The following is a 16,919-nucleotide window of genomic DNA, read 5'->3' on the forward strand; positions in this document are numbered from 1 at the left end:
ATGATTTGGTCAAATCTCGGTAGAAGTAGAAACCATAGAGGATTGGATCTAGGAATGATTCGGTTGAGTCCTGATTGAATTGAAACTCCTAAGTGACACACAAATTAACCCTATTGTTAACAATTGTAGATGTAAGTAGGGATCGTTCTAGATCGGGGATTAACTAGGGCTGCTAATCTACACAAAAATTGACTCAAAAACACAAAACTAGGCTTGAAAACACTTAACTAGACTCAAAGAACTCAAAACAAACTCAAAAGACTCAAAACAGCACAAAACAATCAAATAGACTCAAATTAGACACTAGAGGGTGAATTGGACGAAAATTGATTTTAACTGACTCAAGACACTTAAAAACACAAATTGGATAGATTCTAACTAACTTGACACAGCAAAGTAAAGGGGATTGGGTTTTTGACGAATTTAAAGTTAAACTAAATAGATTTAAGACTCTAAATAACTTTGGACGAAATTGGTGATTTAATGGGTGAATGGCTAGCTAGAGGGTTCTTCTCTACACATGACACACTTGCATACAAATCGATTTCTTATTGCTTTTCCAATAAACCATGAACCTCAACGCCCTAGATTAACCGTGAACAGCACTAATTAACCCTCAGATTTTCCTTAACTCATTGAATTGGATAGACAACGCATCGGCAACCAAATTATTCTTCAATAGTTCCCTACATGAACAGCATAATAGAGATGCAATCAAAGATCATTAAACTTTGTGAAAATCATAAGCATTGACAAGGCATTCGTAACTATGACAGCATGATACTCCTGCCAGGAATTCACTTAACACGATTGTGACTAGCAACCTCCACTACTTGTGAATATAAGTTTATAACTATTAGGTGAAATTCCCTTATATTCTAGCATCAAATCCCTGCATGCAAACTAAGTGTGCACCCTTAATCAACCAACAAGAATAAGCTCTGAATCAAACAGTTAAGTAAATTGCATTCACGATTCATGAAATCATAATTGGAAGTAATCAATTCATATTGCAAATATGTTCATGGCTTTGAATTTCCCCCTAGTTAAAACAAGTTTAGCTCCTCATGTTTGCAATTAAACAAAGACAATTAAATTTAAACATTAAAGCAACCGATAGAATACACCTAGAAATGCTCCAATAATCCAACGTCTTGAATGGCAAGCATGGCTCCAGGGGTCTCCTCTCCTATCTCCTAGCAAAGTTGCAACACAATGGGATGAATGTGTATGAGTGATGTACGGGACGAATTTATGATGGAAGGTGGGTTATTTCTGAGTGCTACAACACTTTATATTTATAGGGAGAATGTAAGGCACGGCTAGGGTGAGTAGGAAGAGAATTAGGACTCCAAATCATCAAGGAATAAGGATACTTCTAATCAGATTCCAGGGAGGAAAAAAATTAATGTGTTTAGATGGATTAGGACTCCTAAATTCAGATGGGAAGGATTTAGAATAGGATAAGGACTCCTTTTGCAGCTGGAGATAAGGTAGGATAAGATTATGATAGGATAAGATAAGATAAAGTTAGTTTGGATAAGGTTTTGGATAATGTTTCCTTCTTTTGAGCTGATTCCTTATCTTATTTGTCTTGAATTGATTTTCTTCATCTCCTTAGCATATTCCTAGCCTTTTGAACTTCAAAAACGTCCATCCACCTTGCTCCATACATGTGCTATCCATTCTTGGCTAAAAAAATGCTCCAAAATGCACTTTCTTGCCTACTTTATCATTTGGACCTACAAACACACGAAAATAGTTTAAAACACTATAATAAGTAAGAACTAACAACATAAATGCAAGAAAACAAGATAACTAAATTGCATAAATATGCTCCTATCACTAATGATTAGGATGGTTTTGATAGGACTCGAATCATTCCAAGAATCAAAACATGACTGATCAAATAAGGGAAGTGAATTGAACACATAAGAGGACTAGGTTCAGAATCCTGGTTCAAGTTAAAGTGTCCGAGACAATGACCAAACTAGTTTTGGTTAGTGATGGGATAATATCAAGAATATACAAGTATATGCCGAATAGTCATAGTCCTATTGAAACTTTACTTCGGTATACGTGGTCATCATGAAATTCACCCCTATAAATAGAAGTTGTTTGGTAATATGGAGAAGACCTTCAACTCACCTGTTGAAACTTTACTTCGGTATACGTGGTCATCATGAAATTCACCCCTATAAATAGAAGTTGTTTGGTAATATGGAGAAGACCTTCAACTCAACACATAAACACTCTGCACAAAACCTTTCTACACAGATCTTTGTCACACTATGAGAAATTACTAATTACCCTAACCACTTCGTCAACACATCTTCAATTTAGAGTAACAACTCTGTGTTGACAATCGGAGACATCTTCAATTTGGATTAAGAACATTGGAGCCATAGAATTCGACGGTCAAGAAGTTTCTTCAGTTTGGATTAACAACACTACTTCAAGTTCGGCTAATTACTTATCCAAGTCTCTGTGAGTAAGGAGTCTTTGTTCTTGAAGGAAAAAATTTTGTCCTAGCTAAGAACATGTGAGAACATTTGAACACATAAGCAAACTAATAACACTTTAAACTAGGCATGCATTAAAAAACAATTCTAAAACCCATGACTTTCAAAGCCTAGTGAATGGTGAACCACAAGACTCTTTAACAATATTAAAGAGAAGAAAGGACTTTGAGATTCATTACCCTTGAAGCTCATCCTTGTTTACACAAGGGATTCACCCAAGTGGAGGGCCTTCAAGTCACCTCCTAGCTCCTTAGATCTTCCTTGTGTTTTTCTTCCTTTTGATACTCCTTTGCTCCTTGAGGATGTGAGGAAAAGATCTCCAAGAACACCAAAGCTTTAGTGTCTCTAAGTCTCCACACCAAGGATGATGTGTGAAGATGAAATGGATGACTTAGAGGAAGAAAGATTGCTAGCTATCCTTCCCCTAAATGGCCGGCCTGTATGGAGAAAAAGAGAGAAAAAGTTTCTCTTCGTTTCCTCAAGAAAACTGTAGTGAGAGAATGGCTAAAAAGTTGCCTTTATACCTCCTCACATGTGAGTGGCAAACTTGCAATTAACCCAAGTTTGCTACCACTCACCCTTGGACGGTTTTGACTTTGTTTTTGGGTTAATTTTCATTTAGTTTTAGCTGTCACACAACCTATACTCAATGGGCCTTGTGGACCACAAACCTTTTTGGGCTCCGAAACTCAAAACCAACTTAAAAGCCCAATACGAACCTTTCTTAAGATTAATTAACTAATTAATTAATCTTGACCATTCTCAATTAAACTATTTAATTGCTTATCCATCTCATATATATTTCTTCATATTCATCCTTACTCGGTGTACGATCCATTAGGTTGTTACTCTTAACGATCAATTGTGAATTGAAACTAAATTTCAATTCTCCCTTTGATGAAGATTAGTGTTTGCTAATCCTTAGGGCTTCCACAAACCATGAGTGACATCTAGCAATATGTCATGGCTACCCAAGCTAAGTAGAAGTGGTTGGAGAACCTATCCAGTTACAAGTACAACGCAATACCGTCTTTCTCTAATACAATACTCTTAATCATATTGTTTGAGTGATAGTTTGTTTCATGTCTACTATCCAATGTGATACTTCTCTATATGATTCAATTGAATATGATTTGAAACAAACTTCCTAAGTCATATTCGTATGCTTTGATCAAAGACTCCCGAATCATATCTCAGAGTATTCTCCCTCCACCATGGAAGGTTAGAGATCCCTTGTTGTGCATTCATATGCCTACATGACTAGATAGCTTGACCCCAACAATGCCGTGGACACTCTCAATGGAATGCCTTTAACATGATCAAAGATCAAGGATCCAACCATTAGACAAGTATGATGCCTCAGGTCAAAGGACTACTTTGCATATTGCAACTTAAGAGTTCTTACATGACATGTATGTTCGAACTCCTTTTTTATCGTTGTTCAGTGTACTCAATTACTTTTCGAGCACCTATGTGTTTGTCTCAGTGTCCAACACTAAATGACTTGAGACTAGTTATACTCACGCTTGAGTTAACATAACACATACTAACCTTAGCGGATTGTCAATGCCCAATTGGCAATCCTATGGCTAGGAACGTTTTAGGAATGAACATAAGAGAAAGGTCTCGTTAATCTAACTTACTTAGATCACTTATCTCTTACATTAAATACATTCCTTGGATTTCCTTATTGCTTAAACACATAATACAATAAATAGTGATTAACAATAAGATTTGCCCTTCATTAAACATATAATAGTTTAACACAATAAGTTTTCCAAAAGCTATTACATCAAATGAGTGGCTTTGTGGGCATACTTCCAACAGTTCTTTCATTGAAGAGGTCATCTCAATAACCTCTTGGCGAAGTGACGTGTTATCAAGTTACTCAGTGTTCCGCACATTGAAAGTCGAACCTTATTTGAACTTGATAGTAAATTAGCAACCTTGGCTTTAGGTTCTAGAACCCAAATCGAGACGTGTTGCTTCCTCGGTCGTGATCGCTCAAGCACAGAAGTTTGTAGTTCATTCCACACCACCACCATGTTTGTCTTACTCGCCGACCAAGCTCAATCACGAGTTAGCATGCCCGCATTTACCAGAAGGATGTAGTTAGCTCTTAGTTGCTCTTGCACAACGTAGGCGACATTCCAACAAAAGCATTAACCATTGCAAGTGACATTCCAACATAAATTGTTTATGATTACTTGTCTAAACATTCTAATGATAGCTAAGGATTAAGACATAGAATTAGTTTAAATAGAGTGATTGAAAATTCATAGCAAGCATGCATATATAACATCATAAGTAATTGAAAAGAATAAGTAAGCATGCTTTGAAAATTCAAAACAAGCAGGCTAAGGCTCATAGCCTCGCCCTAGAAAATGACAATTAATTTTGCATCATCATAATTGAATATCAAAATATTATTAAGATGCGGGTTAGGAAAAACCCTTTTAGAACAAAGTACACCCCCAAAGCTCCATAAACCGCAAAGCAAAAGTTGCGTGAGAGCCCTAAATCCTCAAACTCGGCTATAAATACGAAATTAATTAAACTATCATTACGTATCATTACTCTATTGTAAAATCGAACATCCACAACATATCAGTACATCTCTACGAAAACACAACTAGTCACACTCTCCTCATATGGAGACTAACTCCATGTTCGGGTTCCATAATAACCAACGTATAAGCCGGGGAGTGTTGGTATTCTGGTGAGAGTGAGAAGGAAAACTTGGACAGAATAAGTGACAGAATCACCTTCAGCTCTGTCATGGCTAAGTGTTGGCCAGTACAGATACGGGCACCAACTCCAAATGGCATATAAGCCTGAGGAAACTTGCAAGCCCCAGCAATTCCATGCTCGAATCTTTTTGGATTGAATTCATGGCCATCGGGACCCCAGATATCAGGAAGTCGATGCACTATAGGAATTGGAATCTGAATGTTCGTTCCTTTGGGAATTAGAATGCCTTTCAGCTCAATATCTTCCAAGGCTTCTCTTGCAACAACCGTTGATGGTGAGTACAGGCGCAGTGTCTCTTGAATCACCATATTCAACTGCCATCATTTGTACAATTAGTTATGAATAAATTGCGTATCATTTTCATAGAAAGAGTATCAATTCGTATAATACAAAAATGTGTAGGGTAACATAATACTTCCAGTACCACTGGTACTGTATATCAGCATCATTTGTACACTCTGGTACTGTACCAGAGTGCGTAGAACTTGTGTGCCTATGGGAGTGCTGATATACATTTTTTTTTTGTCAAAGGAGTGCAGATATACATTTCATTCACACACACATATTTAAATGTAGGTATGTTAACGTATATGGTAAGTGACGTACTATTTTCATGTTTCGAAGCAAATCAGCATCTGGAATGCCATCCCTACAAAATTCAAGCACCTCAGCACGGACACAAGTTTGCCAGTCTTGATGTGCAGCTAATAACATCAAGCTCCAAGACGCTGCTGTGGCAGTGGTTTCGTGGCCAGCAAAGTATATACTCTTGCAATTATCCACTATAAAACTATCCTGGGATATACCTGAAAATAGGCTATTAGCGTCTTCATAATTTTTGGCTCCCTCGAGTATTATTTGCAGAAGATCCTTGTCACAAGTAGCCTCAGTACTGCGTTCCTTCGCAACCCTTAAAATCATAGCACTGATCTCTTTCTCTAGTCTCCATATCAGTCTGTTGTTTTTCGTTGGTAAGTGTCTGGCATTCATACATTTAACAAACCTTTAGTATGATACCAAGGAGGTATTTACTGACACCATTGTAAGCTTTTATGGAGCATATGTATACAGAAAACTCTTTGTACCATATATATATATAACCGGTTACAGCAATTTTTTCCATTTGTGGTATATGTATTATTAAATGCTTAAAGTATGATGAACATGAGCTTTGTTATATTGTTATACATATATACCTCGCACCCGGTACACCAGTATTTCCCTGGGACATGATCTTCTGAAGAGTTCTGAGCTTTAAGAATATTTCTTTCCCTTGTGAATAATTACTTCCAAAGGACGTTCTTGATATAATATCGGCCGACAAGCTTCTCAAATCCTTATCAACTTCAAAGACTGCACTTCCTCCTTCGTTTTCGATTTTACTCTCCCAAGATCTCAACATGGTGGTTGTGGAGTCCACCATCAAATCCACCATACCCTTAAAATTAAGCAGTCAATTTGGTAATTGCCAAATTAAACTTTGAAAGAGTAAATTTAATAATTCTAGTCTGAGGTTTAGTTGTCATTTACCTTAACCTTTTCAAAGTAGAACTCTGGACCAATAATTTTTTTTTGGTGCAACCAAATTGGACCATTTGACGCTATAATTCCTTGGCCGAACAGTGGCTTACGATCCTTAGATACAAAAGTAGGCCTCCCTAAGTTCAAAGATCTACACAAACAAACTTCCTTCACCATTTCTAAATCAGTTATGCTTAATTGCTGTATGCTTCCAGTTAAATATGTGAAGTTTGGCCCTGCCACCATTATATACTAAATAAGCATACCGAAGATAGCTGGAAGAGAGCTAAAACAAAAGGAAAATCTGGTCACCTCCTTTCTGTTACTATTTAAAAAATAATAATAATATTGAAGAGCTGAGATTACCATGTTAAACAAAACCATCTACAGGTCTGCTTATATAGCAAACAATTGAAAGGTAACTACAAGACTGCTTATGTTACTTTTCGACCACTATGTTATTGTAAAATAAAGTATATAAACAGATTATGATGACAGAAATGGTCTACCAAAGTGGTTTCGCCATTGCACGAGATGAGGGAAAAGGGTTGAAGGCCAATCATGATCAATCAAAACATGCCGGTCTTTTGAGACACTGGTACTACTTGTTTCCGTAGCAGTTGACTTCTCCCTCATCACCTTGAGTTTGATGCTGTTCATGTCCGGGATATTGCCGAAGAGAATTGATGAAGGGGGAGGCCCTCTAATCCCTTGCTTTTCAAGCTTTGATCTTAGCCTCTTTGGCTTTAAGACCAAAGATTCATAGACATATAATACGAATAACACAAAGCCTCCCAGCAGTGCTGATACTGTCATCTCAGCTGCTGCCATTGTTGCTTCTGGTTTCAATTATTTTGGCTCCTCTTCTTTCTTTCTTTCTTTCTTTCTTTCTTCCTTCCTTCTTTCCTTATTTGTTTTCTTTTTAGCAATGGTATAGCATATTCTCTATTTCTTCCTTCTTCCCTTATTAGTTTCGACACCCCCATCCAAATCCGGCAGGCACCTATTTCTTTCGTAAGGTTTGGAAAGGACAAATAAATACTTGTTTGAAGGCCGGCAACCGTTAGCATCTTCTCTATTTCTTCCTTCTTCCCTTTTTCGACAGCCCTCTTTTCACTAACTAAATACTTGTTTATATAATCGGACCATTTTAGGTTGATAAAATTCACATATTTTAAATTGGGAGTGTTGTAGGCCTATTTGATTGAACGATCTACGGTTTAGAGAGAGAGAGAGGCGGCCGGCAATATTAAGGGAGAAGAGAGATTAATTTAATTGTGAGGTGTGTTTGATTCACTCCATTGTGCCTTTATTTCTAGTAGTAGGAGAGGTAAACACCTTTCCCTTTAGGATTACAACATTTAATAGGTAATCTACTCTAAATAAGAATATAAGATACATTCTCATATCTACTAGGATTTACACAATCACATTCCTATTCTAAATATGATTGCAACACTCCCCCTTAAGTGTGTAAATACTCAACAAACCATAGCATCAGATCTTCAGCAGATAAGGTAGAATAGTTGATGAAGTCATCGGCACAACGGGTGATCGCGAGTCTCAAATTTAAGTGAAGTATGAATTTGTAGTAAAACTCACAAAAACCTCACTATGGTAAAACCCAAGGCATGGGGAAAACCCATAGACTAAGGAGAAAAATGAGAAGAATGCATAATGTCTAAAACAAATCTCAAACAAGACGAAAGTAGTGAACTCAACGGAGTATGATCATCCCAGGATGAGTGCCTCATTAAAACCTCGTTAGGTAGCAAAAACTCAATGGGAAAAATGCTCATAATCGTAGGAAAAAGCGTACATTAAAATCATGTGAGTATGCTTCTAGATACTCCCCCTGATGTGAAATATTCCAACACTTAAATTAAAACCCTATGATTGTAGTATATGTAAGTAGGGATCATTTAAGGCCGGGGATCAGAAGGGATGCTAATCTACTCAATTTAAACTTTAAAACACTAAACTAGACTCAAAAAACAGAAAACTAGACTCTTATGACTCAAAACTGACCAAATTGACTCAAAACAACTACTAAAGAGTGATTTGGACAAATTCTAAACTAACTTGACTCCACATTCGCCCGGATTGTTTCAATCCGTAGAGTAACCTCCTCAACCTAATTGAGAGAGTGTTCCGTGGTCTAGAACTATTTGAACCAGTAAATGGAAGTCATTCTGGAACTTTCATGTAAATTTCCGTATCTAGATCCCCATAGAGATACGCAGTTACCACGTCCATAAACTGCATATTCGGTTTTTTGAAAACTACCAAACTGATTAGGTAGCGGAACGTTATAACGTCCATTACGGGGGAATACGTCTCCTCGTAATCAATCCCAGGGCGCTAAGAGAAGCCTTGCGCTGCGAGGCGTGCTTGTATCGCGCTATTTCATCCTTCTCATTACGCTTCATCACAAAAACCCACTTGTAGCCAACGAGCTTCACTCGTGGTGGTGTATGAACGATAGGTCCAAACACCATACGTTTTGCGAGCGAATCGAGTTCAACCTTAATTGCTTGTTTCTAGTTTGACCAATCAGTTCTACGTCAGCATTCATCAACAGAACGTGGTTCAATGTCATCGCTAAGCATGATGTCAATAGCTACTGAGTAAGCGAATGCATCGTCAACGATCATCTCATTCGTATTCCAAACCTCATCCAATACTGCGTAATGGACCGAAATCTCACGATTCTCGGGAGGCCGCATGTTTCGTCTGAAACATCACCGTAATCTAGAATAACCTCATGCGTTGGAACGGATGAGTGAACGATGGTTGGATTCAAACTAGGGTCACTAGTTAGTGCCATCTTCCTCTTCTGAGGTTGTGAATCCTTTGAACCAAGGGGTCTGCCACACTTCAGGGTCTGAGCAGATGACGGTCCGGCCTTCCCAGGCGGGTTGTGGATGTACGTTAGGTACATTTATCCTTGCAAGTGCGTTTGCAGTGGGTATATGTGATCTTGTCACCTTTGCTAGATCATTAAAAGCATCTGACATGCTTTGAGCAATGCTCTTAAGATCTATAATTCGTCGCACCTCAATTTCAGACTGGGCAGTGCAGGGATCTAAATGAGACATAGTGAAAGCATATCACGACAATTCACGACATTCTACGAGAACGTTAGCATGCTTATCTTTCCTTAACGACAGGAAGATTGTCTCATCAAAGTGACAATCCGTAAAACGTTCGGTAAAGAGATCTCCTGTCAAGGGTTCTAAGTAGCGAACAATTGATGGCAAATCATAACCGACATAGATTCCCATTTTAGTACGTAGCGGCGGCACTATTAGCACAAAAATGATGCACCCAAACACCTGTAAATGTGGTTGAGTAGCGGTGGGCCTTAGGATGACCAACATAGCTGCGTGCAATATTGCATAGCCCTAGACAAATACCGGTAGTTTAGTTCTCATAACCAAAGTTTGAGCTATCAATTGAAGGTGCTTTATGAAAGCTTATGCCAGGCCATTTTGGGTGTGAACATGGGGTACAAGATGTTCCACATCAATCCCTACTGACATGCAATAATCGTCAAAAGTTTGTGACGTAAACTCTCCAACGTTATCCAGTCAAGTCGACTTAATCGGATAATCAGGGTGGTGAGCCCTTAGCTTAATGATTTGAGCTAAGAGTTTAGCAAACGCGGTGTTGCTTGTGAACAATAAGCAAACATGTGACCATCTTGTTGATGCATGAACCAACACCATAAAGTACCTAAATGGTCCGCAGGTTGGTTGGATAGGTCCACAAATGTCCCTTTGAATCCTCTGAAGAAATTTAGGGGGGTCGTGAATAATCGTTGTGTAGGAGGGTTGAGTATTCAACTTCCCTAAAGAGCACATTTTACATGGCGGGAGTCTAACATAGGGACGTAACTTATGCCCGTGTGAAGATTTGAGGATACGGCGCATCATGTCACGTCCAGGATGTCCCAAATGGTCATGCCAAAGCAACAAAGTGTCCTAGAACTAAGGCATAGGGCTGGCCACATTGTGGGCTTCTATGCCGCAAATGGTTGTGATGTACAACCCACTCGGCAGACGTTCCAGCTTCTCATGAATATGCTTTTAGCCATATTCGTATGAAGTGATACAAAGAAATTCAAAACCATTATCGTCAGTGGTTTCAAGATGATATTTATTTCAAATAAATAAGAAAAAGTACATACAACGGGGGGAAATTTTAAAAATTCGAAAAAAAGTATAAAAACTACAAATCAAAATTATGCAAGTTAACTCCGTCGATCGGCTATGTATGTGCTGGATTAAGGGGCTGAGAGGTCGAAGGTGTATGAGGAGGAGGTGCAAGCTCTGGGAACTGGAAGTCAGACAACTGAAGAGCGTGTATGATCTAGGTCATCCTAGTCTCCCAGGTCGTAAAGTGAGCATCATAGGCCTTAATGTGGGTAGTATAGACCTCTAGCTACTGCTCTAGGCTTGCAACTTGCATCGTCAACATTGCGACCCATCTCGCGCTAATGTTGGAAGAGGGCATTCCCCATGCCCCAGTACACCTTCCCTGGCTTACAACCGAGGCTCTGATCGAAGGTCTTCTTCATAATATGATGACCCGCATCCTAGGTTGGAACGACGTCATCTATCGGGGTGTCCATGAAAGCTATAAAGCTGTCTCTTACAAAACAATCTGGCTCTTCTACACCATAGTAATCTATAATAATAAAAACATGCTAATTAATACTTATATAAAATATGATTAATTTTAAAACTAATTATAAATCTACGAATTACAAAAACTTACATGGAGTTGCTCCGTCAGCTTATCACTGGGCTGCACATATAACTCCTTGAAAATGTCAATCTCAGGAAACTTCGACCCTACCTAAAATAAAAATTATTAACAAATGAGTTATTAGTTGTGTAATAAAGATTAAAATGTATTAAAATTTAAAATAAATATATGTTTACCTGAAGTCGCTCCTCCATCTTATAGGAGAAGGGTCGTGAGCCGGAGTGGTGAATAAGTTTCTTCTTCGACATATTTATCGCGTTGGCCTTCGCTCTTTTCTGTTAAACACACACAAAAAAACTTATTAGTGCGCATATTAATAAAAAAATTAAAATATTATTAATTCATCATAGGTTAACAGTTGTTTTAATAGGTAGCTTGAAACCCTAATCTTTCACAATCCAAGAACAAAACTGACTACCCACATCCCTTACCTCACCAGCATCTCAATCCATCTCACTATTCGAAACCACCACATCTGCTATGACGCATTGAATCAGTGCATAAACTGATTTTCCACTTGTTGTTGCTTTTATGGTCTTGTGTTATTTTGCATAGCCAGTCTAGAAAAGTAATAAAAACAAAAAAAAAAAAAGGTTAAAAAAATGAAAAAAGATAAACAAAAAGGGGTTAGTTTCAGCTTGCTACCCTGAAGTTTCTTTATTTTCAACAATTCATACATCAAATTTTTTTCATCCCAGTATGGTAAGTCATAATTCTATGACACTTTCATACATTTGTTAAGTTGTCTGTTAAAACAGTCGTTAACCTATGACGTGGTGCCCACGTGGGACGATGATTGGAAGCCATGTGTCAATATGTGCCCACTTGGATATTAAAAAAATTAAAATTCAACATGAGAATCAGTTAATAGACCAAGTGACAAGCCTATCATTTGTGTAAAGAGGTGTGCAACGCCAAACTTAATCTAGATGAGTAGGTACATAAAAACAAGGTAAGACTTGTTGCCAAAGGCAATTCACAGTAACCTGGTATTGGGTTCAAAGAGATTTTTGCCTCAGTTGCAAGATTGGATAAAATCATAACTTTGATTGCATTGGAAGCTCAAAAAGGTTGGAACTTGTTCCAATTGGATGTCAAATAATTTTTCAAAATGTAATGCTTAAGGAGGAAGTTTATGTAGAACATACTACAACATTTCTAGTTGAAAATGCAAAAAAGAAAGTCAATTCAAGAAATCCTTGTTTGGCTTAAAGCAAGCACTTTGGTATGGTTAAATTGATTCCTATTTCACTAAAAATGAATTTCAGATAAGTCAAAGTGAAGTTGTTTTGGGTTAATATTTGAATATTGGGCTAGATTGAAAGAAAGCCCAAAGAGATCAAAACAAGGTAAATCAGCCCGAAACCCAGCCACGAAATCTAAAGCAAATTAAAGCCTTTTCAGCCAAGGCATGAGCCACGTGTCTATAACTGAAGTGACAAGTGATGGAAACCAACCTACTATCAGCCAAAAAATTACTTTTTAGTGGCACTACATGTAAAAAGCTGATGACTCACTACCCTCAAAAAGCTTTCAGGCAAAGGCAGAGCTAAAGGCAGTCAGGCCAAATTGTCTATAAAAGGGAAGGCAGGCCCCAGATACAAGGAAATTCAACCAATCAAACAAATAAACATACAAATTCTGCTCTCAAGCCACATTTGCATCTAAAAAGCTGAACTCAACCTAGATTTAGTCCTTCTAGCAATAGTTTCCTTAGAAAAGCTATCTTTTGTCTAGTATAAAAGCTATGCTACCTCTCTTAGTATTGTTGTATCGATTCCCTTGTGTAAACCTATTTACCATCCATCCCTTTTTAGCATACAACCCCTGTAAGCTCAAAGAGAAGTGGCTGCAAGAGGTTTAACCTTGCCAGACAAGGTGAAATCTTGCCCGAGTTTCTTTGTTTGTCCTCTAAATTAGTAGATATGTTGCTTAATGCATTTTTCAGCATGTATTCACGTTATTTCCATCTATTTTCTATTTAAGAAACCCATTTTTATATGGATTTGGTTAACTTAATAGATCTGCTTTCATTGAAAACACCTTAGAACCAATCAAATGATTTAAAGAACCATGGACTCCCTCCATTTGAGCATACAAGATCGTGAACTAAAAGTCCTTGTTTATGCAATAAAAATAACTTAATGCAAACTTAACCCATCTGTGACAATCCTTTGATAACAAGAAATTTGAGTAACTTGGGGCATAAATAATCGACTTAAAACACACTTGTTCTACATTTGCTATATTAAGATAGCAATGGCATGCCTAGCACTTTGTTAATTTTGATTGCAAGCCTCAAGGCCTATACCTAAGGCCCTACAAAGGCACCTTTCAAAATTAACTTTATACTCTTCTTGTAGTACACTAACAAGCAAAAGCCCGACTACCAAGCATCAAAATGGCAATCCCTTAGGAAGCTGTGTTGAGGTCCAGAGACCTTCTCTAAAGAAATCTTTGCCTAAACATAGTTTTGGCATGCCCAATAGGATCTCACAAGTCTTGTATGCCAAGAAGAAAGAGGAATGAGCGAACCTTCAGGTGGAACACAGAATAGAGGCCAACCCACTGTCTACCAAGGTCGGACATGACTACTCACCCATAAAATTTTCCCTCCCTACAAAGACCAGTTATTCTGAAAAGCCCGACGTCATTTGAGAAGTCATGAGGAAAAGTGACCAATGAAGACTTGCAAGTCACCATGGTGTAAGTGTTGAAAAGTATGGAGAAGATCTCTTTTAAAACCAGAGGAAAAGTGAATAGACTCTGTTCTTGAATAGGAAGTTTGCAGAGAATACTAGATCTAGAGTACTCTACCCCAAAAGATAGCTATGCTAGAGAAATGATGAGAGAGCCAAGCCCTGAGAAGTAACCAGATATTCCTCTATTTTCTTTGCTCGAGGAGAGAAGAAAGTAGGGCCTGAAGCTAGTCAGCCAATATTAGAAGAGAACCTAGAAACAGATTTGCCCGACCCGCTACTATTTCCACTAGATAAGAGGGGCAAGCTGGGTAAGACAAGAATAAGTACTGAATGAACCAATAAGTTGGAGAATCCAGTGGAAAAGCTGTGTCCATAACTGCGGGCAAGCATCCTCCTTATAGGCCACCACCATTGGCTAATAAGGGATGAGGGGCCAGATAGAGACAGCCCGAACCAAAGAAGAAGACTTTATCAAGCAATAAACGTAGCTCAAAGTGGGAAACTCCTTACACCCCATATAATAATACAAGCAACCAGCAACTCAGAGATGAGTTAGTCGAGTTAAGAAGGATAGTGGTCCAAAATGCTCAACCCTAAGCTCACCCACTATTCAGGATCACCTACCAGAAGCCTTACCCCAAGTATGTTGATGAGCAAAACCCATTTCCCCTTTACTTCAAGATGTCTGTGTTCCCAACATTAGTGGAGAAGATGGCAATGTGTCATCTAAAGATCATATCTTCAAGTTATCCAACCATTGCTTAGCATTTGTAGACAATCCTAGCTATAAGTTAAGATTGTATAGGAACTCGCTGATTGGCCTAAGGTCTAAATGGTGTTCCCTATTGCCCCCCTAATTCCATTGCTAACTAGGGGCAAATGAAAATGGTTTTCTATGAACAGTTATATAAGGTGGAGCCCAAGATGACTATCAACGATCTAGTTAAGGTGAAGTAAAATGAACATGAGTCTACGAAGAACTTCATGATGAGGTTTAGAAAGACAAGGATGAGGTGCCAATTTCCTATCAACCATGCCCAACTTATATCCATTGCTCAAAAGGCATTGAGGCTACCTTTGAGAAAGAAGTTTTATGATGTACAGTTCAATGAGCTACAAAAACTGGTAATAGCTGCCACAAAGTATAAGTAGTTGTTGATTGAAGAACAACAAGTGAAACACTTATCCAAGGTGTCTCATTTTTACAAGAATAAAGTTGCAATTCATCAATTTAAGTTTGAAGGCGTAGAGCCAAAAGAAAGTAATGGTCATGGAGGAGAAGGAATTGAAATATGTGCAACAAAGATGACTACTCCCTTCAAACCTTTAATGGTAAAAGGGTTGGTCCATCCAGTCAAAGATAAAAAAGTAGTGATGAATAATGGTGGATTTGTCCCCATGAAGCCTCCTAGATACTAGAGTTATTCTTTTTATTTAACTAAAGCCTCGGAGATCTATGAAGAGTTAGTGCAAGCAAGAGTGATTGTGTTCGACAGCACCAAAAAGATGTCTAAACTCGAGGAGCTGAGAGGAAAGAAGTATTGAAAGTTGCATTATACCTTCAACCATTCCATAACCAACTGTGTTCAGTTCAGAGACTGGATACAAGACCTCATAGTCAAGGGAAAGTTGTTGTTGGAGAAACCCATGCCAACATGATGATTGACACAGATCCCTTCCCAGAGGCCCCAATAAACATGATCAACCTAACTTGGGCTGAAAGAGGGAAGAGAAAAGCCAGTTAGAAAGTGAAAATAGAGAGGAGGCAAGTTGACAAACCTATAGAAGGAGTTATTAAGTTGCCCAAAAAACCCAAAGCAGCCATAGTCAAAGAGGTGGTGTTGTCTAGCGAGTGCCAATGTGAATGTGAGCTAGAAGTGCCAGCATCAAGAGCTATTATCAATCAAGAATTGATCAGGAAAAGAGAGACAGAAAAGCAGGAAGCTGGCAGGCAACTGAGAAGAAAACCTCTAAAAATGACTTCCAGAGGTTAGGAGATGACTCTAAGCCAAAAGGTTTGTCCAAGGTATTCAGAAATTATGAAGCCTCAGAAGAAGTGGATGATAGAGAGACCAAAATGCCAAAATGGATGGATGTAAGGCATCCCCAACCAAGTTATAGTGATGTCAGAATGAAAGGAAGAACAAAGAACCTAATATCCCCAGTTACTAAGAAGGATTCTGCCCGACTCGAGCAGAAATGGTATGTAGTGGGGAATGATGGAAAACCAATAAAAGAAATGGGAGCTTTTATGATCAGGAGAGTCCAAAGGTAACATAAAGCCCATATGAAGTCATTTAAAATTTCTGCTACGTCAGCAACCTCTGAGAGTGTGAAGTTTGAAATGGTGCCTCATAGGGGAAGAAATCAACTTCAATGGAGAAGTAAAAATGAGGTATAAAGAGCCAATAGCAAGACTAAGGGACAGGGAGATCATGTGCCAGAAAACCCTTATCCTGGAAAGTACTGAATCTTAAGGAGATCTCAAGAAGATATGATAACGATGCCAACCCCAAGATAGAGTCCATAACCAATTTATTTTGGAACTATTTCACCTGAGAGAGGAATACCCTCACCTTTGTTGTTTGAAACCCTTTGTGAGATCCCAGGGCAAGTGCCAAACTTTGGTAGAACTAAGGAAGAAGAATTGCCT

General features: G+C 38.3%; 1 protein-coding gene across 1 annotated transcript; it reads right to left on the bottom strand.

Moving 5' to 3' along the window:
• Nucleotides 1-5,158: 5,158 nt before the first annotated feature.
• LOC103418437 (cytochrome P450 714C2-like) lies at nucleotides 5,159-7,625 on the bottom strand. The gene is made up of 6 exons (XM_029098805.1): nucleotides 7,375-7,625; nucleotides 6,804-6,945; nucleotides 6,470-6,711; nucleotides 5,880-6,252; nucleotides 5,682-5,777; nucleotides 5,159-5,587 (listed from the first exon to the last, which is right to left on the bottom strand). The coding sequence occupies exons 1-6, from the start codon at nucleotides 7,623-7,625 to the stop codon at nucleotides 5,159-5,161; spliced, it is 1,533 nt and encodes a 510-aa protein (XP_028954638.1).
• Nucleotides 7,626-16,919: the final 9,294 nt, after the last annotated feature.

This window comes from Malus domestica, chromosome 02, assembly GCF_042453785.1.
Source record: "Malus domestica chromosome 02, GDT2T_hap1".
Classification (NCBI taxonomy): Eukaryota; Viridiplantae; Streptophyta; class Magnoliopsida; order Rosales; family Rosaceae; genus Malus; species Malus domestica.